This window comes from Oncorhynchus nerka, linkage group LG24 (assembly GCF_034236695.1).
Source record: "Oncorhynchus nerka isolate Pitt River linkage group LG24, Oner_Uvic_2.0, whole genome shotgun sequence".
In the NCBI taxonomy this organism is placed as follows: domain Eukaryota; kingdom Metazoa; phylum Chordata; class Actinopteri; order Salmoniformes; family Salmonidae; genus Oncorhynchus; species Oncorhynchus nerka.
In genome coordinates, this window is record NC_088419.1 from 88,366,971 (window position 1) to 88,392,694 (window position 25,724).

Genomic DNA, 25,724 nt, shown 5'->3' on the forward strand with positions numbered 1-25,724 from the left:
ATTTGTTTAGCAAACGTGCTAACAAAAGTAGCTCTTTGGACATAAATGATGGACATTATTGAACTAAATCAAAAATGTATTGTGGATCTGGGATTCCTGGGAGTGCATTCTGATGAAGATCATCGTTGACTACCCAATATGGCGGATATCTTTTTGGCTGCTTTGTTGTCTGAAAGCTGTACTCAGATTATTGCATGGTTTGCTTCTTCAGTAAAGCTTTTTTGAAATCTGACACAGCGGGTGTATCTATATTTCCATGTCTAACAATTGTATTTTCATTGACATTTATAATGAGAATTTCAGGAAAATTATGTGGCTCTCTGCAATATCATCGGATGTTTTTGGAACTACTAAACATAACGCGCCAATGTATACTGAGATTTTTTTATATAAATATGAACTTTATCGAACAAAACATATATGTATTGTATAATATGAAGTCCTAAGAGTGTCATCTGATGAAGATCATCAAAGGTTGGTGATTCATTTTATCTCTATTTGTGCTTTTTGTGACTCCTCTCTTTGGCTGGAAAAATGGCAGAATTTTTCTGTGACTTGGGGGTGACCTAACATAATCGTTTGTGGTGCTTTCGCTGTAAAGCCTTTTTGACGTCGGACACTGTTGTGGGATTAACAACAAGATTACCTTTAAAATGGTATAAGATACATGTATATTTGAGGAATGTTAATTATGAAGTTTTAACTAAATATGTATAATATAACTGACGTACCTAGTTAAATAAAGGTTAAAGAAAAGAAAAAATACACACATACTGGGGAGGGGAATTTGAAATTGATTTCACAATTTTAAAAAATATTATGATTTTTTTTGTTGAGATATCAGTATAGTCGAAATACATGTGTTTTAAAGAGGAAAAAAATAAACAAAATTCAACTCTGTGCACTCTGCTTTTTGTTTCAGCCGTGAGAGGAGCAGGGGCCGGTGTTTCTGACACAGAGGATAAGAGAGAGAGAGAAAGTAGACAAACCGACTCACTCAAGTTAAACTTGTTGATGTGATGGGTTATCTATCATCTCATCTGGTAATGTCTGTCTTGACTGCATAACATCTATAAAATATGCTAGCTAGCTACACTAGCCAGTTAAGTTAGTTAGCCAGGCTAATGGAGACAATTTTTCTGCTTTTTGTGTCCCTGTCTACAACAACTCCAATCATATGAAACAATAGCATACCTGATGGTTAATCATTGTAGCCTATTCCTTCTCATTTAGCCAACTTAATTGCGTAATTCTAATTGCATTTTTCATTGATTAGAAATCTCCCACTTTGGCCTCCCGAGTGGCACAGCGCTCTAAGGCACTGCATCGCAGTTCTAGAGACTTCACTAAAGACCCGGGTTCGATCCCCGGGCTGTATCACAACTGGCTGTGATTGGGAGTCCCATAGGCACAATTGGCCCAGCGTCGTCCGGGTTAGGGGAGGGTTTGGCCCAGCGTTGCCCCCCTAAGGGTTTGGCCCACAGTGGCCCGGGTTGGTGGGGGGGGGGGGTTTGGCTGAGGGGGCTTTACCTGGCTCATCGCGCTGTAACGTTTCCTTGTGGCAGGCCGGGCGCCTGCAGGCTGACCTCGGTCGTCATGTGAACGGTGTTTCCTCCGACACATTGGTGTAGCTGGCTTCCGGGTTAAGCAGATGGGTGTTAAGAAGCGCAGTTTGGCGGGTCATGTTTCAGAGGACGCATTGACCCGAGCCCGTTGGGGAGTTGCAGCAATGAAACAAGTTCGATATTGGGGAGAAAAAGTCATGTCCCCCTTCACTTGCTACACATGGAGCCTCTGCCAGTACTGCTGCTTGGATCAACTGACAATAACAAGCTACCGGTCTTTCTTATGAGGTGCACTAATAAAAACTGTTATAAAATTGATGTTTTATTTCAAATGTCATGGTCTAAACTTGTCACATAGATCATTCAATTCAATTTTAGACAAAGCTTTTGAATCAAAATAGGCCTATATTTGTTTTGCTCAAAAATCTATATTCTAGCAAGTAATCAAATACTAAAGTCCTTTTGGATATTCGAATAATCAAATAACTGCCCAGGTTCAAGAAGGATATTTAAGCCTTGAGACAATTGAGACATGGATTGTGTATGTTGGCCATTCAGAGGGTGAATGGGCAAGACAAAAGATGTAAGTGCCTTTGAACAGGGTATGGTAGTAGATACCAGGCACACTGGTTTGTGTCAAGAACTGCAAAGCTGCAGTTTCCCGTGTGTATCATAAATGGTCCACCACACAAAGGACATCCAGCCAATTTGACACAACTGTGGGAAGCATTGGAGTCAACATGGGCCAACATCCCTGTGGAATGCTTTCAACACCTTGTAGTCCATTCCCCAATGAATTGAGGCTGTTCTGTGGGGAAAAGGGGGTGCAACTCAATATTAGGATTTTGTACAGTCAGTGTACACAATCTCTGCTGATCCTTAAAGCGCTACATACACACACACACACACACACACACACACACACAAAACTAGTTAATATGATGCAGACCTCGCGCTTGTTCCCTCTTTTTCTTCCCCTCACTCTGCTGTTTCCCTCGTTCCTCTCTCTCGTTCCCTGTTTCCCTCCCTCTCTACCGTTCTCTTTCTTTCCCTCTCAATTCCAATCCTCTCTCTACGGTTCTCTACCTCTTTTCCTCTACCCCCCCTCTTTCTCTCATACCAAGGCCCTTCTCATTTTCATTACGCTGCGGTGGAGCACATGAGTTCTCAGAAACAGAGAAAAGCAAAATGCTCACATCTGGTACATAGTTTCTCCATATATATGTAACCCGGTCACACACAAACTACAACCACACAACACCCCTGCCACCGTAACCCCCCCACCCTCTCAGCATGACCTCATTCTCTCCCAGATGTCACAGAAACAGTCACAGTGCGACAAGACTACCGGAAATCAACGGTCCTAGCCGCTGTCAACGGTCCTAGCCGCTGTCAACGGTCCTAGCCGCTGTCAACGGTCCTAGCCGTTTTCATCGGATCTAGCCGCTTTCAACGGCCCTAGCCGCGTTCAACGGCCCTAGCCGTGTTCAACGGTCCTAGCCGTGTTCAACGGCCCTAGCCGTGTTCAACAGCCCTAGCCGTGTTCAACAGTCCTAGCCGTTGTCAACAGTCCTAGCCGTTGTCAACAGTCCTAGCCGTTGTCAACAGTCCTAGCCGTGTTCAACAGCCCTAGCCGTGTTCAACAGTCCTAGCCGTTGTCAACTGCCCTAGCCGTTGTCAACTGCCCTAGCCGCTGTCAACAGTCCTAGCCGTGTTCAACAGTCCTAGCCGTGTTCAACAGTCCTAGCCGTTGTCAACAGTCCTAGCCGTTGTCAACAGTCCTAGCCGTTGTCAACAGTCCTAGCCGTTGTCAACAGTCCTAGCCGTGTTCAACAGTCCTAGCCGTGTTCAACAGTCCTAGCCGTGTTCAACAGTCCTAGCCGTTGTCAACAGTCCTAGCCGTGTTCAACAGTCCTAGCCGTTGTCAACAGCCCTAGCCGTTGTCAACAGCCCTAGCCGTTGTCAACAGCCCTAGCCGTGTTCAACAGTCCTAGCCGTGTTCAACAGTCCTAGCCGTGTTCAACAGTCCTAGCCGTGTTCAACAGTCCTAGCCGTGTTCAACAGTCCTAGCCGTTGTCAACAGTCCTAGCCGTTTTCAACAGTCCTAGCCGTTGTCAACAGTCCTAGCCGTTGTCAGCAGTCCTAGCCGTGTTCAAGAGTCCTAGCCGTGTTCAACAGTCCTAGCCGTTGTCAACAGTCCTAGCCGTGTTCAACAGTCCTAGCCGTGTTCAACAGTCCTAGCCGTTGTCAACAGTCCTAGCCGTGTTCAACAGTCCTAGCCGTTGTCAACAGTCCTAGCCGTTGTCAACAGTCCTAGCCGTGTTCAACAGTCCTAGCCGTTGTCAACAGTCCTAGCCGTGTTCAACAGTCCTAGCCGTTGTCAACAGTCCTAGCCGTTGTCAACAGTCCTAGCCGTGTTCAACAGTCCTAGCCGTTGTCAACAGTCCTAGCCGTGTTCAACAGTCCTAGCCGTTGTCAACAGTCCTAGCCGTTTTCAACAGTCCTAGCCGTGTTCAACAGTCCTAGCCGTGGTCAACAGTCCTAGCCGTGTTCAACAGTCCTAGCCGTGGTCAACAGTCCTAGCCGTTGTCAACTGTCCTAGCCGTGTTCAACAGTCCTAGCCGTGTTCAACAGCCCTAGCCGTGTTCAACAGCCCTAGCCGTGTTCAACAGTCCTAGCCGTGTTCAACAGTCCTAGCCGTGTTCAACAGTCCTAGCCGTTGTCAACAGTCCTTGTGCTTGTTGGGATACTGATTGTTAAACAATAGCAAACGGGAGAGTAGAGAGCGAGTGAGTTTGATCACATTGTTTTAAGAGTCCACATTTCCCCAGAAATGGACTCAACCGCACAAATGCCCGGCCGTCGGGTCTTCTGTCAACTTTTCGTTCCACAATTATTTTGTATATTTATTAACACTAGAACCGCTAAAGCAGTCATTTGACTGCTCTTTTTTATTTTTTTATTCTTTACTCTGCAATTTTTTAAGTCATGCCCCCCTCCATCCACGACTTTTCCTAAATAAGTCACCATGAACCAATTCAGACGGGAGCTTCCTCCCTCTGTCAGACGGGAGCTTCCTCCCTCTGTCAGACGGGAGCTTCCTCCCTCTGTCACCTCCCTCTGTCAGACGGGAGCTTCCTCCCTCTGTCAGACGGGAGCTTCCTCCCTCTGTCAGACGGGAGCTTCCTCCCCCTGTCAGACGGGAGCTTCCTCCCCCTGTCAGACGGGAGCTTCCTCCCCCTGTCAGACGGGAGCTTCCTCCCCCTGTCAGACGGGAGCTTCCTCCCCCTGTCACCTCCCCCTGTCAGACGGGAGCTTCCTCCCCCTGTCAGACGGGAGCTTCCTCCCCCTGTCAGACGGGAGCTTCCTCCCTCTGTCCAAAATAAGACGCCTGCACAGCCGTTGTGCTCCATGAAGAATGACAAAACAAGGACACAAAGAGAAAACCTGAGACTATTACGCATGACAACCAAACAAAGGTATGTCAAAGATGTGTGAAAGTTAGGAAAATTGTGTCAACTGTTAGGACAAGGGATAACAGCTAAATGGAAGCCATTGGTGAAGACAAGCAGGAGCTGACAATAACGGATGATTTTTGACTGCTGTCATATCGACACTTATATTCATTAAAGCTTCATTATTGCTTTTGTACTGAGTGTCACTATTTATCAAGGCTACTTGGCCCTTATGAGGATCTTTAGGCTACTGATGTTTTCATCATTTGCCCTGGCATCTTGATGGTTGGGGTATTTATTTTTGTCATGATAAAATGAAGCTGTTATCCTGTCCCTTTCTGTTTCATGGTCGTAACAAAGGCTCTCCAGAAATACAATTCATTGAACGCTGCAAATTATTATTTTTCCGCCATAGGATATATGGCATGTATTAATTATACTGTTAGACTGGGACAGTCAGAATGAGGGTCTGTAGAGGACCAGCATATTAATTATACTGTTAGACTGGGACAGTCAGAATGAGGGTCTGTCGAGGACCAGCATATTAATTACACTGTTAGACTGGGACAGTCAGAATGAGGGTCTATCGAGGACCAGCATGTATTAATTACACTGTTAGACTGGGACAGTCAGAATGAGGGACTGTAGAGGACCAGCATATTAATTATACTGTTAGACTGGGACAGTCAGAATGAGGGTCTGTCGAGGACCAGCATATTAATTATACTGTTAGACTGGGACAGTCAGAATGAGGGTCTGTCGAGGACCAGCATATTAATTACACTATTAGACTGGGACAGTCAGAATGAGGGTCTGTAGAGGACCAGCATGTATTAATTACACTGTTAGACTGGGACAGTCAGAATGAGGGTCTGTCGAGGACCAGCATATTAATTACACTGTTAGACTGGGACAGTCAGAATGAGGGTCTGTCGAGGACCAGCATGTATTAATTACACTGTTAGACTGGGACAGTCAGAATGAGGGTCTGTCGAGGACCAGCATATTAATTACAGTGTTAGACTGGGACAGTCAGAATGGTCTGTCGAGGACCAGCATATTAATTATACTGTTAGACTGGGACAGTCAGAATGAGGGTCTGTCGAGGACCAGCATATTAATTACACTGTTAGACTGGGACAGTCAGAATGAGGGTCTGTAGAGTGGGACAGTCAGAATGAGGGTCTGTCGAGGACCAGCATATTAATTACACTGTTAGACTGGGACAGTCAGAATGAGGGTCTGTCGAGGACCAGCATATTAATTACACTGTTAGACTGGGACAGTCAGAATGAGGGTCTGTAGACTGGGACAGTCAGAATGAGGGTCTGTAGAGTGGGACAGTCAGAATGAGGGTCTGTCGAGGACCAGCATATTAATTACACTGTTAGACTGGGACAGTCAGAATGAGGGTCTGTAGAGTGGGACAGTCAGAATGAGGGTCTGTCGAGGACCAGCATATTAATTACACTGTTAGACTGGGACAGTCAGAATGAGGGTCTGTAGAGTGGGACAGTCAGAATGAGGGTCTGTCGAGGACCAGCATATTAATTACACTGTTAGACTGGGACAGTCAGAATGAGGGTCTGTCGAGGACCAGCATATTAATTACACTGTTAGACTGGGACAGTCAGAATGAGGGTCTGTAGACTGGGACAGTCAGAATGAGGGTCTGTAGAGTGGGACAGTCAGAATGAGGGTCTGTCGAGGACCAGCATATTAATTACACTGTTAGACTGGGACAGTCAGAATGAGGGTCTGTAGAGTGGGACAGTCAGAATGAGGGTCTGTCGAGGACCAGCATATTAATTACACTGTTAGACTGGGACAGTCAGAATGAGGGTCTGTAGAGTGGGACAGTCAGAATGAGGGTCTGTCGAGGACCAGCATGTATTAATTACACTGTTAGACTGGGACAGTCAGAATGAGGGTCTGTAGAGGACCAGCATATTAATTATACTGTTAGACTGGGACAGTCCGGGTACAGTATGTCTGTCTAGCAGTGTGTGTGTGTGTGTGTGTGTGTGTTTGTGTTTACGTCCGTCCGGGTACAGTATGTCTGTCTAGCAGTGTGTGTGTGTGTGTGTGTGTGCGTGCGTACGTGAGAGATAGAGAGACCTTGGCCCACAGCCAAACAAAGGCAGCATGGTGAGCCATTCTTCTCCTTGCCCTGTCATTAGCATATCAGATCAGAGGAGTGTTTGATGTCAATGGTGGAGCAGCACAAAGACCTCCTCGTCTTCCACTACAATCACTGCTCACACAATATTATGGAGTTACATGCAAATCAAGGGCCATTTGATTTGATTGCTAAGATGGTCAGGGAGAGAGAGGAAGGGAAATAAGGGGGAAGACATGTTAATTCCATCCAGGGCCTCTGTTTACATATGGCACCACAGTGTGACTACACTGTATTTTCTTCATAATGGGTGGGGGGTGATGCCAGCCTCTGGACTGGTAATGTCTAATGAGGAAAACAGAGGGAGAGAGGCAGGAACAGAGTGGTACACAGAGGCAGAGTGGTGTGGGTGTGTATGTTTGTGTTTCAGTGTGTGTTTGTGTGTGTCTGTGTTTGTTTGTGTGCGTATGTTTGTGTTTCAGTGTGTGTGTGTGTGTTTATTTATGTTTGTGTGTGTGTGTTTGTTTGTTTGTTTGGGTTTCAGTGCGTGTGTGTGTGTGTTTATTTATGTTTGTGTGTGTGTATTTGTTTGTTTGGGTTTCAGTGTGAGTGGCCGACAACATTGGTCAATTGCAGTGTGAGACAGCGTTGGTCAATCGCAGTGTGAGACAGCGTTGGTCATTTGCAGTGAGAGACAGCGTTGGTCATTTGCAGTGAGAGACAGCGTTGGTCATTTGCAGTGTGAGACGGTGTTGGTCATTTGCATTGTGAGACAGCGTTGGTCATTTGCAGTGTGAGACAGCGTTGGTCATTTGCATTGTGAGACAGCATTGGTCATTTGCATTGTGAGACAGCGTTGGTCATTTGCAGTGTGAGACAGCGTTGGTCATTTGCAGTGTGAGACAGCGTTGGTCATTTGCAGTGTGAGACAGCGTTGGTCATTTGCAGTGGGCAACAGCGTTGGTCATTTGCAGTGGGCGACAGCGTTGGTCATTTGCAGTGAGAGAGCGTTGGTCATTTGCAGTGAGAGAGCGTTGGTCATTCGCAGTGAGAGAGCGTTGGTCATTTGCAGTGAGAGAGCGTTGGTCATTTGCAGTGTGAGACAGCGTTGGTCATTTGCAGTGTGAGACAGCGTTGGTCATTTGCAGTGAGAGAGCGTTGGTCATTTGCAGTGTGAGACAGCGTTGGTCATTTGCAGTGTGAGACAGTGTTGGTCATTTGCAGTGAGAGAGCGTTGGTCATTTGCAGTGTGAGACAGCGTTGGTCATTTGCAGTGTGAGACGGTGTTGGTCATTTGCAGTGAGAGAGCGTTGGTCATTTGCAGTGTGAGACGGTGTTGGTCATTTGCAGTGTGAGACGGTGTTGGTCATTTGCAGTGTGAGACGGTGTTGGTCATTTGCAGTGAGAGAGCGTTGGTTGGACATTGTGCTGCAGTAGATGAGTGCTTGTTGAGCTGCTCTGCCCAGGGTTTTACATACATACCACTCAATTTACACTGGCATGCTGTGAATACGGTGGTGGAGAGTATATATGGGAGATTTCAGCTCTGATATTTCAAACATATTTGACAGGTTAATGCAACAAACTTAATTAGATCACCAGGGTGGATCCCTAAAGTGGATCACCGTTGATGATCATTGCCAGAGATGATGACCAACCTGTGGATCAACACCAGAGATCACCGCACCATCGTGTGGTTCTCTGGAGCTCAGTTGGTAGAGCATGTCAGTTGCAACACTACGATAGTGGGTTCGATTCCCGGGACCAGCCGTGCATAGAATGTATGCACGCATTACTGTACGTAGCTTTGGATAAAAGCGTCTGCTAAATGGCATATATTATAGATTACGGGCTAGTAGATCACCAGGACGGGCTAGTACGTCACCAGGACGGGCTAGTAGGTCACCAGGACGGGCTAGTAGGTCACCAGGACGGGCTAGTACGTCACCAGGACGGGCTAGTACGTCACCAGGACGGGCTAGTACGTCACCAGGACGGGCTAGTACGTCACCAGGACGGGCTAGTACGTCACCAGGACTGGCTAGTACGTCACCAGGATGGGCTAGTAGGTCACCAGGACGGGCTAGTACATCACCAGGACGGGCTAGTACATCACCAGGACGGGCTAGTACATCACCAGGACGGGCTAGTACATCACCAGGACAGGCTAGTACATCACCAGGATTGGCTAGTACATCACCAGGATTGGCTAGTACATCACCAGGATTGGCTAGTACATCACCAGGATGGGCTAGTACGTCATCAGGATGGGCTAGTACATCACCAGGACGGGCTAGTACATCACCAGGACGGGCTAGTACATCACCAGGACGGGCTAGTACATCACCAGGATGGGCTAGTACATCACCAGGACGGGCTAGTACATCACCAGGACGGGGCTAGTACATCACCAGGACGGGCTAGTGCATCACCAGGACGGGCTAGTACATCACCAGGATGGGCTAGTAGATCACCAGGATGGATCACAGTGAGGAAGACTGACCTGTGTAGGACCACCAGATCTCTTACCTTGATCATCCGGGAGAGGTCCCCAGCATCAGCCAGCTCCAACACAATGTTCAGCTCGTTCTCCTCAATAAATGATGCATGGTACTTGATCACGTTGGGGTGGTTCAGTTGCTGTACGAGAGGGAGAGAAAGGGAGGGAGGGGGAGAGAAAGGGAGGGAGGGGGAGAGAAAGGGAGGGAGAGGGGGAGAGAAAGGGGGAGGGAGGGGGGAGAAAGGGAGGGAGGGGGAGAGAAAGGAAGGGAGGGGGGAGAGAAAGGAAGGGAGGGGGAGAGAAAGGGAGGGAGGGGGAGAGAAAGGGAGGGAGGGGGAGAGAAAGGGAGGGAGGGGGAGAAAGGGAGGGAGGGGGAGAGAAAGGGGGAGAAAGAGAGAAAGGGGGGCGAAAGAGAGGTAGAAAGGGAGGCAGGGGGAAGAAAGGGAGGGTAGAAAGGGAGAAAGGGGGGGGTAGAAAGGGAGAAAGGGGGGTAGAAAGGGAGGCAGGGGGAGAAAGGGAGGGAGGCAGGGGGGGGGAAAGGGAGTGAGACACACACACACTCCAGCTGTATTATTGGATAAGGGTTGCAGCTCTGAGAACCATCCCTGTCTGTCTCTCTCCCTGTCTGTCTCTCTCCCTGTCTGTCTCTCTCCCTGTCTTCACCTCTCTCCCTGTCTGTCTCTCTCCCTGTCTTCACCTCTCTCCCTGTCTTCACCTCTCTCCCTGTCTGTCTCTCTCCCTGTCTGTCTCTCTCCCCGTCTGTCTCTCTCCCCGTCTGTCTCTCTCCCCGTCTGTCTCTCTCCCCGTCTGTCTCTCTCCCCGTCTGTCTCTCTCCCCGTCTGTCTCTCTCCCCGTCTGTCTCTCTCCCCGTCTGTCTCTCTCCCCGTCTGTCTCTCTCCCCGTCTGTCTCTCTCCCCGTCTGTCTCTCTCCCCGTCTACACCTCTCTCCCCGTCTTCACCTCTCTCCCCCGTCTACACCTCTCTCTCCCCGTCTACACCTCTCTCCCCCCGTCTTCACCTCTCTCCCCGTCTTCACCCTCTCCCCGTCTTCACCTCTCTCCCCGTCTTCACCTCTCTCCCCGTCTTCACCTCTCCCCCGTCTTCACCTCGCCCCCGTCTTCACCTCTCTCCCCGTCTTCACCTCTCTCCCTGTCTTCACCTCTCTCCCTGTCTTCACCTCTCTCCCTGTCTTCACCTCTCTCCCTGTCTTCACCTCTCTCCCTGTCTTCACCTCTCTCCCTGTCTTCACCTCTCTCCCTGTCTTCACCTCTCTCCCTGTCTTCACCTCTCTCCCTGTCTTCACCTCTCCCTGTCTTCACCTCTCTCCCTGTCTTCACCTCTCTCCCTGTCTGTCTCTCTCCCTGTCTTCACCTCTCTCCCTGTCTGCCTCTCACCCTGTCTTCACCTCTCACCCTGTCTTCACCTCTCTCCCTGTCTTCACCTCTCTTCCTGTCTTCACCTCTCTCCCTGTCTTCACCTCTCTCCCTGTCTGTCTCTCTCCCGGTTTTGTCCTGAATACAAATGTATTTATAAAGCCCTTTTTACGTCAGCCGATGTCACAAAGTGCTGTACAGAAACCCAACCTAAAACCCCAAACAGCAAGCAATGCAGGTGTAGAAGCAGGGTGGCTAGGAACAACTCCATAGAAAGGCCAGAACCTAGGAAGAAACCTAGAGAGGAACCAGGCTATGAGGGGTGGCCAGTCCTCTTCTGGCTGTGCTGGGTGGAGATTATAACTCTTCCTAAATATTTGGTCACATGCTCCATTTTGTGTATGGATTCTTAGAAAACAAGGGACAGTTCGACTTACCCCACTCTCCCCTACACACACACAGTGTGAATGGGCTCCGTCTCTATGGTACTTTACCTTTAGGAGATCTATTTCTTTGATGCAATCTTGCCGAGCTTTGGCATCCATCAAGTCGAATATCTATCAAGAGATCAGAAGAAAAGAGAAGACAATGTTACAGCATGTTCAAGGAAAGAAAATGAGACAGCGAGAGAGGAAGAGAGAGAGACAGCGAGAGAGGAAGAGAGAGAGAGAGAGAGAGAGAGAGAGAGAGAGGAAGAGAGAGAGACAGCGAGAGAGGAAGAGAGAGAGAGAGAGAGAGAATGAGAGAAGGAGAGAGAGAGAAGGAGAGAGAGAGAGAGGAGAGAGAGAGGAAGAGAGAGAGACAGCGAGAGAGGAAGAGAGAGAGAGAGAAAGAGAGAGAGAATGAGAGAAGGAGAGAGAGAGAAGGAGAGAGAGAGAGAGAGAGAGAGAGAGAGGAGAGAGAGGAAGAGAGAGAGAATGAGAGAGAAGGAGAGAGAGAGAGAGAGAGAGAGAGAAGGAGAGAGAGGAAGAGAGAGACAGCGAGAGAAGAAGAGAAGAGAGAGAGAATGAGAGAAGGAGAGAGAGAGAAGGAGAGAGAGAGAGGAGAGAGAGGAAGAGAGAGAGAATGAGAGAAGGAGAGAGAGAAGGAGAGAGAGAGAGAAGGAGAGAGAGAGAGAGAGAGAGAGAGAGAGAGAGAGAGAGAGAGAGAGAGAAGGAGAGAGAGGAAGAGAGAGACAGCGAGAGAAGAAGAGAAGAGAGAGAGAATGAGAGAAGGAGAGAGAGAGAAGGAGAGAGAGAGAGGAGAGAGAGAGAGAGAGAAGGAGAGAGAGAGAGAAGGAGAGAGAGAGAGAGAGAGAGAGAGGGAGAGAGAGAGAGGAGAGAGAGGAGAGAGAGAGAGACAGACAGACAGACAGACAGACAGACAGACAGACAGACAGACAGACAGACAGACAGACAGACAGACAGAGAGAAAGCGAGAGAGAGAGAAAGCGAGAGAGAGAGAAAGCGAGAGAGAGAAAGCGAGAGAGAGAGAAAGCGAGAGAGAGAGAAAGCGAGAGAGAGAGAAAGCGAGAGAGAAAGCGAGAGCGAGTAGGAGAGAGTAGGAGAGAAATAGAGAGAGTAAGAGAGAGAGAGTAAGAGAGAGAGAGTAAGAGAGAGAGAGAAACTAATCAACAGACACCCCACCCAGACCAATCAAGACCACCCCCCAGGTCAACCATGCCCACACCCTATTTAGGCCCCCTCAGATCAGACCTATGCCCCTTCTGCCCACCCCATGCCCCCCACTCCCGCTAAGAGGGCCTCATCATGAAAGTCACATATACGCCCAGGCCGTGAGCAGGCAAACATGCCCAACCCCCACTCTTACACTAGCCCAAGCCAATGGCAGGTACCAGACACTTGGGGTTGAACCTCTTTTCTCTAGTGTCATAGGCTAACATGGGGTTGAACCTCTCTCTTCTCTAGTGTCACAGGCTAACATGGGGTTGAACCTCTTTTCTCTAGTGTCACAGGCTAACATGGGGTTGAACCTCTTTTCTCTAGTGTCACAGGCTAACATGGGGTTGAACCTCTCTTCTCTAGTGTCACAGGCTAACATGGGGTTGAACCTCTTTTCTCTAGTGTCACAGGCGAACATGGGGTTGAACCTCTCTTCTCTAGTGTCACAGGCTAACATGGGGTTGAACCTCTTTTCTCTAGTGTCATTGGCTAACATGGGGTTGAACCTCTTTTCTCTAGTGTCATAGGCTAACATGGGGTTGACACTCTCTCTTCTCTAGTGTCATTGGCTAACATGGGGTTGAACCTCTCTCTTCTCTAGTGTCACAGGCTAACATGGGGTAGAACCTCTCTCTTCCCTAGTGTCATTGGCTAACATGGGGTTGAACCTCTCTCTTCTCTAGTGTCACAGGCTAACATGGGGTTGAACCTCTTTTCTCTAGTGTCATAGGCTAACATGGGGTTGAACCTCTCTCTTCTCTAGTGTCACAGGCTAACATGGGGTTGAACCTCTCTTCTCTAGTGTCATTGGCTAAAATGGTGTTGAACCTCTCTTCTCTAGTGTCAAATGCAAACATGGGATTGAACCTCTCTTCTCTAGTGTCATTGGCTAACATGGGGTTGAACCTCTCTCTTCTCTAGTGTCACAGGCTAACATGGGGTTGAACCTCTCTCTTCTCTACTGTCACAGGCTAACATGGGGTTGAACCTCTCTCTTCTCTAGTGTCACAGGCTAACATGGGGTTGAACCTCTCTCTTCTCTAGTGTCACAGGCTAACATGGGGTTGAACCTCTCTCTTCTCTAGTGTCATTGGCTAAAATGGGGTTGAACCTCTCTTCTCTAGTGTCAAATGCAAACATGGGGTTGAACCTCTCTTCTCTAGTGTCATAGGCTAACATGGGGTTGACTTGAACCTCTCTCTCTCCCTCTGACGCCTGCCTCCAGTCTTCGCCGTGTGTGTGTGTTGAGGGCTGTGTGAGGGCTGTGTGAGGGCTGTGTGAAGGCTGTGTGAGGGCTGTGGTGATACCAGTATTGGAGTATTTTGAAATGAAAAGGAAGCAGCCTAAACTCTTTGGTCCTGTATAAACCTGCTGTATGTAACATATTGTGTGCTATAGCTTGGAAAATAAATGAATATGACTCTGGATGACAACATGATGATGTTTGTTTCCAACATTAAGGCTGTTTTCCTGAAGAAGTTAAATCAGCTTTGTGTTTTGTTTCCTTGCCATGATAGTAAACGAGTATTGCAATACTAGTATCGCCCGGCGCTAGTGGGTGGTGGGTGGGAGAGCCAGTCGGCCTGCTGAGCTAGAGACACCTGCCTGAGCACCTGCTGTGTACTACCCCTGATACTACTACCTGCTGTCCTCACGCACACACACCCCCACACAACACACACACACCCCCACACCACACACACCCCCACACCACACACACACACCCCCACACAACACACACACACCCCCACACCACACACACACACACACCCCCACACAACACACACACACCCCCACACACACAACACAACACACACACACCCCCACACACACAACACAAACACACACACCCCCACACAACACACACACCCCCACACCACACACACACACACCCCCACACCACACACACACACCCCCACACCACACACACACCCCCACACCACACACACACACCCCCACACAACACACACACACCCGCCACAACACACACACACCCCGCCACAACACACACACACCCCCACACAACCCCACACACACCCCCACACCACACACACACCCCCACACAACACACACACACCCCCACACAACACACACACACCCCCACACCACACACACACACCCCCCACACCACACACACACACCCCCACACAACACACACACACCACACACAGACACACCCCCACACAACACACACACACCCCCACACAACACACACACCCCCACACAACACACACACACCCCCACACACACACACACACACCCACACCACACACCCCCACACAACACACACACACCACCACACCACACACACACCCCCACCCCCACACAACACACACACACCCCCACACAACACACACACACCCCCACACAACACACACACACCCCCACACCACACACACACACCCCCACACAACACACACACACACCCCCACACAACACACACACACCCCCACACCACACACACACCCCCACACAACACACACACACACACACCCCCACACACACACCCCACACAACACACACACACACACCCCCACACAACACACACACACCCCCACACAACACACACACCCCCACACAACACACACACCCCCACACAACACACACACACACACACAACACACACACGAGAGAGATAAGTGAGTAAAAAAAAGTTGAAAGAAAATAATCCTTGGATGTAAATAAATCATTCTCCCTCTCTGTGTTTACAGCGTCATCATAAAGTCCACAAGACATAATATCCTCAAATGTCCTTCAAATATAACAACGTGTGACTTCATCAGTGGTTGGTGAGACAACGACATGTGATAGTGTGGAATGGGAAGGTTAGATGTGGGGAGAATCACAAACTAGGTTGTCAGTAGACTGAACTCAATGACCCTCCGATCTAGAGAATCACAAACTAGGTTGTCAGTAGACTGAACTCAATGACCCTCCGATCTAGAGAATCACAAACTAGGTTGTCAGTAGACTGAACTCAATGACCCTGTGATCTGGAGAATCACAAACTAGGTTGTCAGTAGACTGAACTCAATGACCCTGTGATCTGGAGAATCACAAACTAGGTTGTCAGTAGACTGAACTCAATGACCCTGCGATCTGGAGAATCACAAACTAGGTTGTCAGTAGACTGAACTCAATGACCCTGTGATCTGGAGAATCACAAACTACTAATTCACACACTTATCAAGAGAACATCCCTGTTCATCCCTACTGCCTCTGATCTCACCAAACACATGCTTCGTTTTTGAATTATGTCTCCGAGTTGGAGCGTGCCCCTGGCTATAGGTAAATAAATAAAAACTAGAAAAATGTGGTCTGCTTTGCTTAAAATAAGGAATTAGAAATTATTTATATTTGTACTTTAACTTTCGATATTTAAGTATATTTCAAACCCAAAACTTTTACTCAAGTAGTACTGGGTGACTTTCACTTTTCTATTAAGGTATCTTTACTTGTCCTCAAGTATGACAATTGGGTACTTTTTCCAAAACTGGTTGTCAGTAGACTGAACTCAATGACCCTCCGATCTAGTGGTGTTCCCGAGACGCGGCAGTAAAGTGTGGTGGCTTGACTCACTGGCTAAAGAAAGAGCTCTATCTGTCTGACTGCCAAAGAACACACACATGGCGTGAATCAACATATGAATCAGCATATGGTGGAATTAACGTGTGTTGAACAGTTGCCATGACGGTGGAAATGATGAGTGTGGCAGGCACCACCATGTTAGTTTCTGAGACAACTTTCTGCAGTCTATAGAGAGAGAGGGAATCTGGAAGGAAGACTGGAACACAACACAGACAGTCACCTCCAGAACCCAAATACATGTACGTTTGGTGTACGTATGGTGTGCATTTGGTAGTGCTGAGCGACTAATGCCTTTTCTTGGTTGGTTCGGTTTCGGTTCGATTATTAAAAAAATTATCACTGTTTTTGATAATTTTAAAAAACAACATTAAATGCATTATGAAATAACGACATTAAAAACATTGTTGAGCCTTTGAATGGAAATTCCAAAGCCAAAAATAGTGAACATTCATTTGCCAAAACATTGAAAATATTCTATTGTCTCTGTCAGGACCACACTGGGTAGAAATGACTATGAAACAATATAATATTTTAGTTGTTTATATTACTTTTGATTTGGTGACTTATTTTTCATTCCTGAAAGTCCTCATCACGTTCCTGCTCAGGCACTAGCAGCCAGACATCGTTCTCTCTGTCCTCCCCATACTGGACTGTGTTACGTCCTCCCATTTAGGAAGGGGGATACCTAGTCAGTTGTACAACTGAACGCATCCAACTTAAATATATCTTCCACATGTAACCCAACCCAAGTACATTCCTCTCTCATGCGGTCCATGTGGTCTGTGTGTATCTAACCTAACGTAACAGGAGTAAAAGTTGATCTATCTCTGCCTGAGCTGAAAAAAACTGGCGCATTTCAGTTAATTACCACGTTTCAGCACTGTACAACTCCCTTCAGCCCAGCGTCCCACAGTTTTAGAGTTCATTTCTCTCGTGAATGTTTAGATTTCTCTCTTGAGTTTTTACCAAAAAGTTATATTTTGGTTTCCTCTGACCTTCTGACATTCTTCCAATCTTCTTCTGGATCATCCAAACGCTCTCTAGTAAACTTCAGACGGGCCTGGACATGTACTGGCTTAAGCAGGGGGACACGTCTGGCACTGCAGGATTTGAGTCCCTGGCGGCGTAGTGTGTTACTGATGTAGGCTTTGTTACTTTGGTCCCAGCTCTCTGCAGGTCATTCACTAGGTCCCCCCCGTGTGGTTCTGGGATTTTTGCTCACCGTTCTTGTGATAATTTTGACCCTACGGGGTGAGATCTTGCGTAGAGCCCCAGATCGAGGGAGATTATCAGTGGTCTTGTATGTCTTCCATTTCCTAATAACTGCTCCCACAGTTGAGTTCTTCAAACCAAGCTGCTTACCTATTGCAGATTCAGTCTTCCCAGCCTGGTGCAGGTCTACAATTTTGTTTCTGGTGTCCTTTGACAGCTCTTTGGTCTTGGCCATAGTGGAGTTTGGAGTGTGACTGTTTGAGGTTGTGGACAGGTGTCTTTTATACTGATAACAAGTTCAAACAGGTGCCATTAATACAGGTAACGAGTGGAGGACAGAGGAGCCTCTTAAAAAAGAAGTTACAGGTCTGTGAGAGCCAGAAATCTTGCTTGCTTGTAGGTGACCAAATACTTATTTTCCACCATAATTTGCAAATAAATTCATAAAAAATCCTACAATGTGATTTTCTGGATTTTTTTTCTAATTTTGTCTGTCATCGTTGAAGTGTACCTATGATGAAAATTACAGGCCTCATCTTTTTAAGTGGGAGAACTTGCACAATTGGTGGCTGACTAAATACTTTTTTGCCCCACTGTATGTATGTGTGTGTGTGTATGTATGTGCGTGTATAACTCACCTGAACCTTCTTAAGGGCCATGGAGGTGTTGTCCATCAGGTACCTGGCCCGGTACACCTCACTGAACTGGCCCCGCCCAATCTTCTTCTCAATCAGGAAGTTAGCCAGAGAGTTGTGGCCCATGTCCGGCTGGAGCGGCTTCTGAAAGCCAACACAGAGAACACAGTCACAAGTGCCACAATTATGTTCTACCTTGCAGTAATCTCATAAACCCAGAACAAAAATCGTGTATAATTGCATCAAACACTTGATTAGTTTCTGGGGAGAGATGTATGAGACAAGATATTAACCAGACTAGTGAAGTCTCCACCCCCCTAAACGGAAACTGTTATGTCCCTTCCCCTTCCAGAATTCACCGATGCAAAACACCTGCAAACCCAAGATTTAACCACATGATCAGTGACGAATAAATCTGCATATGGGATCAAAGTTCCTCGTTAAGACTAGAGGTCGACCGACTATGATTTTTCAACGCCGATACTGACACCGATTATTGGAGGACCAAAAAAAGCCGATAATCGGTACATTTTTTAAAATGTGTATATATATATATATATATATATATATATATATGAAAATTACAACAATACTCAATGAAAAATGAACACATTCATTTTAACTTAATATAATCTATTTATTTAGTCTCAAATAAATAATGAAACATGCTCTATTTGGTTTAAATAATGCAAAAACAAAGTGTTTGAGAAGAAAGTAAAAGTGCAATATGTGCCATGTAAAAAAGCTAAGGTTTAAGTTCCTTGCTCAGAACATGAGAACAGCTGAAAGCTCCTAGTTCAATATTCCCAGTTAAGAAGTTTTAGGCTGTAGTTATTATAGGAATCATGACGAGTCAACTATTTCTCTCTATACCATTTGTATTTCATATACCTTTGACTATTGGATGTTCTTATAGACACTTTTGTATTGCCAGCCTAATCTCGGGAGTTGATAGGCTTGAAGTCATGAACAGCGCTGTGAGGCAAGCATTGCTAAGAGCTGCTGGAAAACGCAGTAAATTTTGAATGAATGCTTACAAGCCTGCTGGTGCCTACCATCGCTCAGTCAGACTGCTCTATCAAATCATAGACTTAATTATAATATAATAAACACAGAAATACGAGCCTTTGTTCATTAATATTTTCAAATCCAGAAACTATCATTTCGAAAACAAAACATTTCACGTCAGTGAAATACGGAACCGTTCGGGCGCCCACCATAAGTCTAAATATTGCTGTTACATTGCACAACCTTCAATGTTATGTCATAATTATGTAAAATTCTGGCAAATTAGTTCGGAACGAGCCAGGCGGCCCAAACTGTTGCATATACCCTGACTCAACAACAATTTCCCTAGTTAATATTGCCTGCTAACATGAATTTCTTTTAACTAAATATGCAGGTTTAAAAAAATATACTTCTGTATTGATTTTAAGAAAGGCATTGATGTTTATGTTTAGGTACATTCGGGCTGTGGAATGTTGTCCCACTCCTCTTCAATGGCTGTGTCGAAGTTTCTGGATATTGACGTAAACTGGAACACGCTGTTGTACAGGTATATTCAGAGCATCCCAAACATGCTCAATGATTGACATGTCTGGTGAGTATTCAGGCCATGGAAGAACTGGGACATTTTCAGCTTCCAGGAATTGTGTACAGATGCTTGTGACATGGGGCCGTGCTTGATCATGCTGAAACATGAGGTGATGGCGGTGGATTAATGGCATGACAATGGGCCTCAGGTTCTTGTCCTGGTATCCTTCCCATGCCATAACCCCACCGCCACCATGTGGCACTCGGTTCACAATGATGATATCAGCAAACAGCTCGCCCACACAATGCCATACGTCTGCCCGGTACAGTAGAAACCGGGATTCATCTGTGAAGAGCACACTTGTCCAGCATTCCTGTGTCAATCGAAGGTGAGCATTTGCCCACTGAAGTCGGTTACGACTTCAGTGGGCCAAGGCACATCAGGGTTAGCTGTAGTCTGCCAAGGCTCATCGGGGTTAGCTGTAGTCTGCCAAGGCACATCAAGGTTAGCTGTAGTCTGCCAAGGCACATCACGGTTAGCTGTAGTCTGCCAAGGCACATCACGGTTAGCTGTAGTCTGCCAAGGCACATCACGGTTAGCTGTAGTCTGCCAAGGCACATCACGGTTAGCTGTAGTCTGCCAAGGCACATCAGGGTTAGCTGTAGTTTGCAAAGGCACATCAGGGTTAGCTGTAGTCTGCCAAGGCACATCAGGGTTAGCTGTAGTCTGCCAAGGCACATCACGGTTAGCTGTAGTCTGCCAAGGCACATCACGGTTAGCTGTAGTCTGCCAAGGCACATCAGGGTTAGCTGTAGTCTGCAAAGGCACATCAGGGTTAGCTGTAGTCTGCCAAGGCACATCACGGTTAGCTGTAGTCTGCCAAGGCACATCACGGTTAGCTGTAGTCTGCCAAGGCACATCAGGGTTAGCTGTAGTTTGCAAAGGCACATCAGGGTTAGCTGTAGTCTGCCAAGGCACATCAGGGTTAGCTGTAGTCTGCCAAGGCACATCACGGTTAGCTGTAGTCTGCCAAGGCACATCACGGTTAGCTGTAGTCTGCCAAGGCACATCAGGGTTAGCTGTAGTCTGCCAAGGCACATCACGGTTAGCTGTAGTCTGCCAAGGCACATCACGGTTAGCTGTAGTCTGCCAAGGCACATCAGGGTTAGCTGTAGTCTGCCAAGGCACATCACGGTTAGCTGTAGTCTGCCAAGGCACATCACGGTTAGCTGTAGTCTGCCAAGGCACATCACGGTTAGCTGTAGTCTGCCAAGGCACATCACGGTCTGCTGTAGTCTGCCAAGGCACATCACGGTCTGCAGTAGTCTGCTAAGGCACATCAGGGTTAGCTGTAGTCTGCCAAGGCACATCACGGTCAGCGGTAGTCTGCCAAGGCACATCAGGGTCAGCGGTAGTCTGCCAAGGCACATCAGGGTTAGCTGTAGTCTGCCAAGGCACATCAGGGTTAGCTGTAGTCTGCCAAGGCACATCAGGGTTAGCTGTAGTCTGCCAAGGCACATCAGGGTTAGCTGTAGTCTGCCAAGGCACATCACGGTTAGCTGTAGTCTGCCAAGGCACATCAGGGTTAGCTGTAGTCTGCCAAGGCACATCAGGGTTAGCTGTAGTCTGCCAAGGCACATCACGGTTAGCTGTAGTCTGCCAAGGCACATCACGGTTAGCTGTAGTCTGCCAAGGCACATCACGGTTAGCTGTAGTCTGCCAAGGCACATCACGGTCTGCTGTAGTCTGCCAAGGCACATCACGGTCTGCAGTAGTCTGCTAAGGCACATCAGGGTTAGCTGTAGTCTGCCAAGGCACATCACGGTCAGCGGTAGTCTGCCAAGGCACATCAGGGTCAGCGGTAGTCTGCCAAGGCACATCAGGGTTAGCTGTAGTCTGCCAAGGCACATCAGGGTTAGCTGTAGTCTGCCAAGGCACATCAGGGTTAGCTGTAGTCTGCCAAGGCACAACAGGGTTAGCTGTAGTCTGCCAAGGCACAACAGGGTTAGCTGTAGTCTGCCAAGGCACATCAGGGTTAGCTGTAGTCTGCCATAGCACATCAGGGTTAGCTGTAGTCTGCCAAGGCACATCACGGTCAGCGGTAGTCTGCCAAGGCACATCAGGATCAGCGGTAGTCTGCCAAGGCACATCAGGGTTAGCTGTAGTCTGCCAAGGCACATCACGGTTAGCTGTAGTCTGCCAAGGCACATCAGGGTTAGCTGTAGTCTGCCAAGGCACATCAGGGTTAGCTGTAGTCTGCCAAGGCACAACAAGGTTAGCTGTAGTCTGCCAAGGCACATCAGGGTTAGCTGTAGTCTGCCAAGGCACATCAGGGTTAGCTGTAGTCTGCCAAGGCACATCAGGGTTAGCTGTAGTCTGCCAAGGCACATCAGGGTTAGCTGTAGTCTGCCAAGGCACATCAGGGTTAGCTGTAGTCTGCCAAGGCACATCAGGGTTAGCTGTAGTCTGCCAAGGCACATCAGGGTTAGCTGTAGTCTGCCAAGGCACATCACGGTTAGCTGTAGTCTGCCAAGGCACATCACGGTTAGCTGTAGTCTGCCAAGGCACATCACGGTCTGCTGTAGTCTGCCAAGGCACATCACGGTCTGCAGTAGTCTGCTAAGGCACATCAGGGTTAGCTGTAGTCTGCCAAGGCACATCAGGGTTAGCTGTAGTCTGCCAAGGCACAACAGGGTTAGCTGTAGTCTGCCAAGGCACATCAGGGTTAGCTGTAGTCTGCCAAGGCACATCAGGGTTGCCAAGCACATCAGGGTTAGTCTGCCAAGGCACATCAGGGTTAGCTGTAGTCTGCCAAGGCACATCAGGGTTAGCTGTAGTCTGCCAAGGCACATCACGGTTAGCTGTAGTCTGCCAAGGCACATCAGGGTTAGCTGTAGTCTGCCAAGGCACATCACGGTTAGCTGTAGTCTGCAAGGCACAAGGCACATCATCAGGGTTAGCTGTAGTCTGCCAAGGCACATCACGGTTAGCTGTAGTCTGCCAAGGCACATCACGGTTAGCTGTAGTCTGCCAAGGCACATCACGGTTAGCTGTAGTCTGCCAAGGCACATCACGGTTAGCTGTAGTCTGCCAAGGCACATCACGGTTAGCTGTAGTCTGCCAAGGCACATCAGGGTTAGCTGTAGTCTGCCAAGGCACATCACGGTCAGTAGTCTGCTAAGGCACATCAGGGTTCTAGTCTGCCAAGGCACATCAGGGTCTCAAGGCACATCGGTAGTCTGCCAAGGCACATCAGGGTTAGCTGTAGTCTGCCAAGGCACATCAGGGTTAGCTGTAGTCTGCCAAGGCACATCAGGGTTAGCTGTAGTCTGCCAAGGCACATCAGGGTTAGCTGTAGTCTGCCAAGGCACATCAGGGTTAGCTGTAGTCTGCCAAGGCACATCAGGGTTAGCTGTAGTCTGCCAAGGCACAACAGGGTTAGCTGTAGTCTGCCAAGGCACATCAGGGTTAGCTGTAGTCTGCCATAGCACATCAGGGTTAGCTGTAGTCTGCCAAGGCACATCACGGTCAGCGGTAGTCTGCCAAGGCACATCAGGATCAGCGGTAGTCTGCCAAGGCACATCAGGGTTAGCTGTAGTCTGCCAAGGCACATCACGGTTAGCTGTAGTCTGCCAAGGCACATCAGGGTTAGCTGTAGTCTGCCAAGGCACAACAGGGTTAGCTGTAGTCTGCCAAGGCACATCAGGGTTAGCTGTAGTCTGCCAAGGCACATCAGGGTTAGCTGTAGTCTGCCAAGGCACAACAGGGTTAGCTGTAGTCTGCCAAGGCACAACAGGGTTAGCTGTAGTCTGCCAAGGCACATCACAGTCAGCGGTAGTCTGACACTGCTGCAGCTGAAGTGACATATGTTTGACCAGTCAGCTAGCGACAAAACTCCAACAACGCTCTCCTCTCCTCTCCCACAGGATGCATGTTGCGCCCTGACACTCGGCTCGCTAGCGAGCATCTAAATTTAAAAAACTAAGAAAACAGGCTGGAATGAGCCTTGGGGAAGGGATGAGTGAAAACACACAGAGAACAGTGTGACCTTTGCAGCCATTTTATAAACGTGTCTGTTGGTGTGGTGGAGGGAGAGAAGAGGCGACAGATATCACATTGCCACATGTCACCCGTGCCTGGCCCCGACCACGGCCGGGGGATGCCCTTGCAGGCAAGTAGAGAGGACTCTGGGAAAGAGGAGGGTGAGAGCACGGTGTCATCAAGACGGAGGGGAGGGGCAGCATTAGATGTGTTCACTTCGGATCCGTTTCACCGTTAAACAAAGTCAGCATGAACAGAACACAGACCTGGGGCAATGACACACACACAGAGACACACTTACTTACACTCACACACAGAGCCCAGTGTTACTATCTCTGGAGAACTTTATCCATCTTTCTACAATAACAGGCATCTTTTATTTAGGCCTACACACTAAAGCAAGGAGGGGTCCATTATTTAGGCCTACACACTACAGCAAGGAGGGGTCCATTATTTAGGCCTACACACTACAGCAAGGATTGGTCCATTATTTAGGCCTACACACTACAGCAAGGAGGGGTCCATTATTTAGGCCTACACACTACAGCAAGGAGGGGTCCATTATTTAGGCCTACACACTACAGCAAGGAGGGGTCCATTATTTAGGCCTACACACTACAGCAAGGAGGGGTCCATTATTTAGGCCTACACACTACAGCAAGGAGGGGTCCATTATTTAGGCCTACACACTACAGCAAGGAGGGGTCCATTATTTAGGCCTACACACTACAGCAAGGAGGGGTCCATTATTTAGGCCTACACACTACAGCAAGGAGGGGTCCATTATTTAGGCCTACACACTACAGCAAGGAGGGGTCCATTATTTAGGCCTACACACTGCAGCAAGGAGGGGTCCATTCCAGACAATTCAGGACATTCTTAATTGAAATTATGATTCAAGGCACTTTGTCTTCAATGAGGAATGACTGCTCGGACAAGAAGGTGTATCCCTATACAGTAACTAACCCTATAGCTAGGATCTAAAGCAGCAGGACTGAGGTGATGGGGGAGGACAGGAATGCAGATCAAGGGGCAGCCAATTTAAGTGTTTCATTCTTTAAAAAAAAGTTGACAGCCTGGAGAAGAGGCTTGAGAAAACAAGATGCCCCTTCCAATTAACATGCACCAAGCCAGCACAAGGCACCAAGCCAGCAACAGGCACCAAGCCAGCAACAGGCACCAAGCCAGCACAAGGCACCAAGCCAGCAACAGGCACCAAGCCAGCAACAGGCACCAAGCCAGCACAAGGCACCAAGCCAGCAACAGGCACCAAGCCAGCACAAGGCACCAAGCCAGCAACAGGCACCAAGCCAGCAACAGGCACCAAGCCAGCAACAGGCACCAAGCCAGCACAAGGCACCAAGCCAGCAACAGGCACCAAGCCAGCACAAGGCACCAAGCCAGCAACAGGCACCAAGCCAGCAACAGGCACCAAGCCAGCAACAGGCACCAAGCCAGCAACAGGCACCAAGCCAGCACAAGGCACCAAGCCAGCAACAGGCACCAAGCCAGCAACAGGCACCAAGCCAGCAACAGGCACCAAGCCAGCACAAGGCACCAAGCCAGCAACAGGCACCAAGCCAGCAACAGGCACCAAGCCAGCAACAGGCACCAAGCCAGCTCCAGCCACCTAGCCAGCGCCAGCCACCAAGCCAGCGGCAGCCGCCAAGCCGGCTCCAGCCGCCAGGCCGGCTCCAGGCACCAAGCCGGCTCCAGCCACCAAGCCGGCTCCAGCCACCAAGCCAGCGTCTGCTCGCCATCACAGCTAAATGCCATTTTAAACTACCAATGTAATAGAGGCGTATGAAGAGCAGGCGGAGAGAACCAGGTGAGGGCTGGTAGGGGATACTGCTGGTTGATTACAGCTGCCAAACGTGAGATGAAAGTGAAGTGGATAATATTGGACCTGCACATACAAGAGACTAGTTAGTGGCTGTTGCTTCAATTCAGCTGAATTTATAAACAAAACAGAATTTATAAACATTTTATAACAGCAGGTTATTCAGATGGGTAAGGGTCGGAAAATGTGGTAGTATGATAT

At 48.3% G+C, this 25,724-nt stretch overlaps 1 protein-coding gene across 4 annotated transcripts in view; it reads right to left on the minus strand.

The window, feature by feature from the left end:
- Nucleotides 1–25,724, minus strand: part of LOC115108783 (serine/threonine-protein kinase Nek7) — a 151,991-nt gene that overhangs the window by 40,143 nt on the left and 86,124 nt on the right. For all 4 annotated transcript variants that reach the window (XM_065009253.1, XM_065009254.1, XM_065009255.1 and 1 more), the window contains 3 exons: nucleotides 18,112–18,252; nucleotides 11,507–11,569; nucleotides 9,669–9,779 (listed from right to left, as the gene is read on the minus strand). In XM_065009253.1, the coding sequence (XP_064865325.1) occupies nucleotides 9,669–9,779; nucleotides 11,507–11,569; nucleotides 18,112–18,252 (315 nt within the window). The remainder of the gene's footprint in view (nucleotides 1–9,668; nucleotides 9,780–11,506; nucleotides 11,570–18,111; nucleotides 18,253–25,724) is intronic.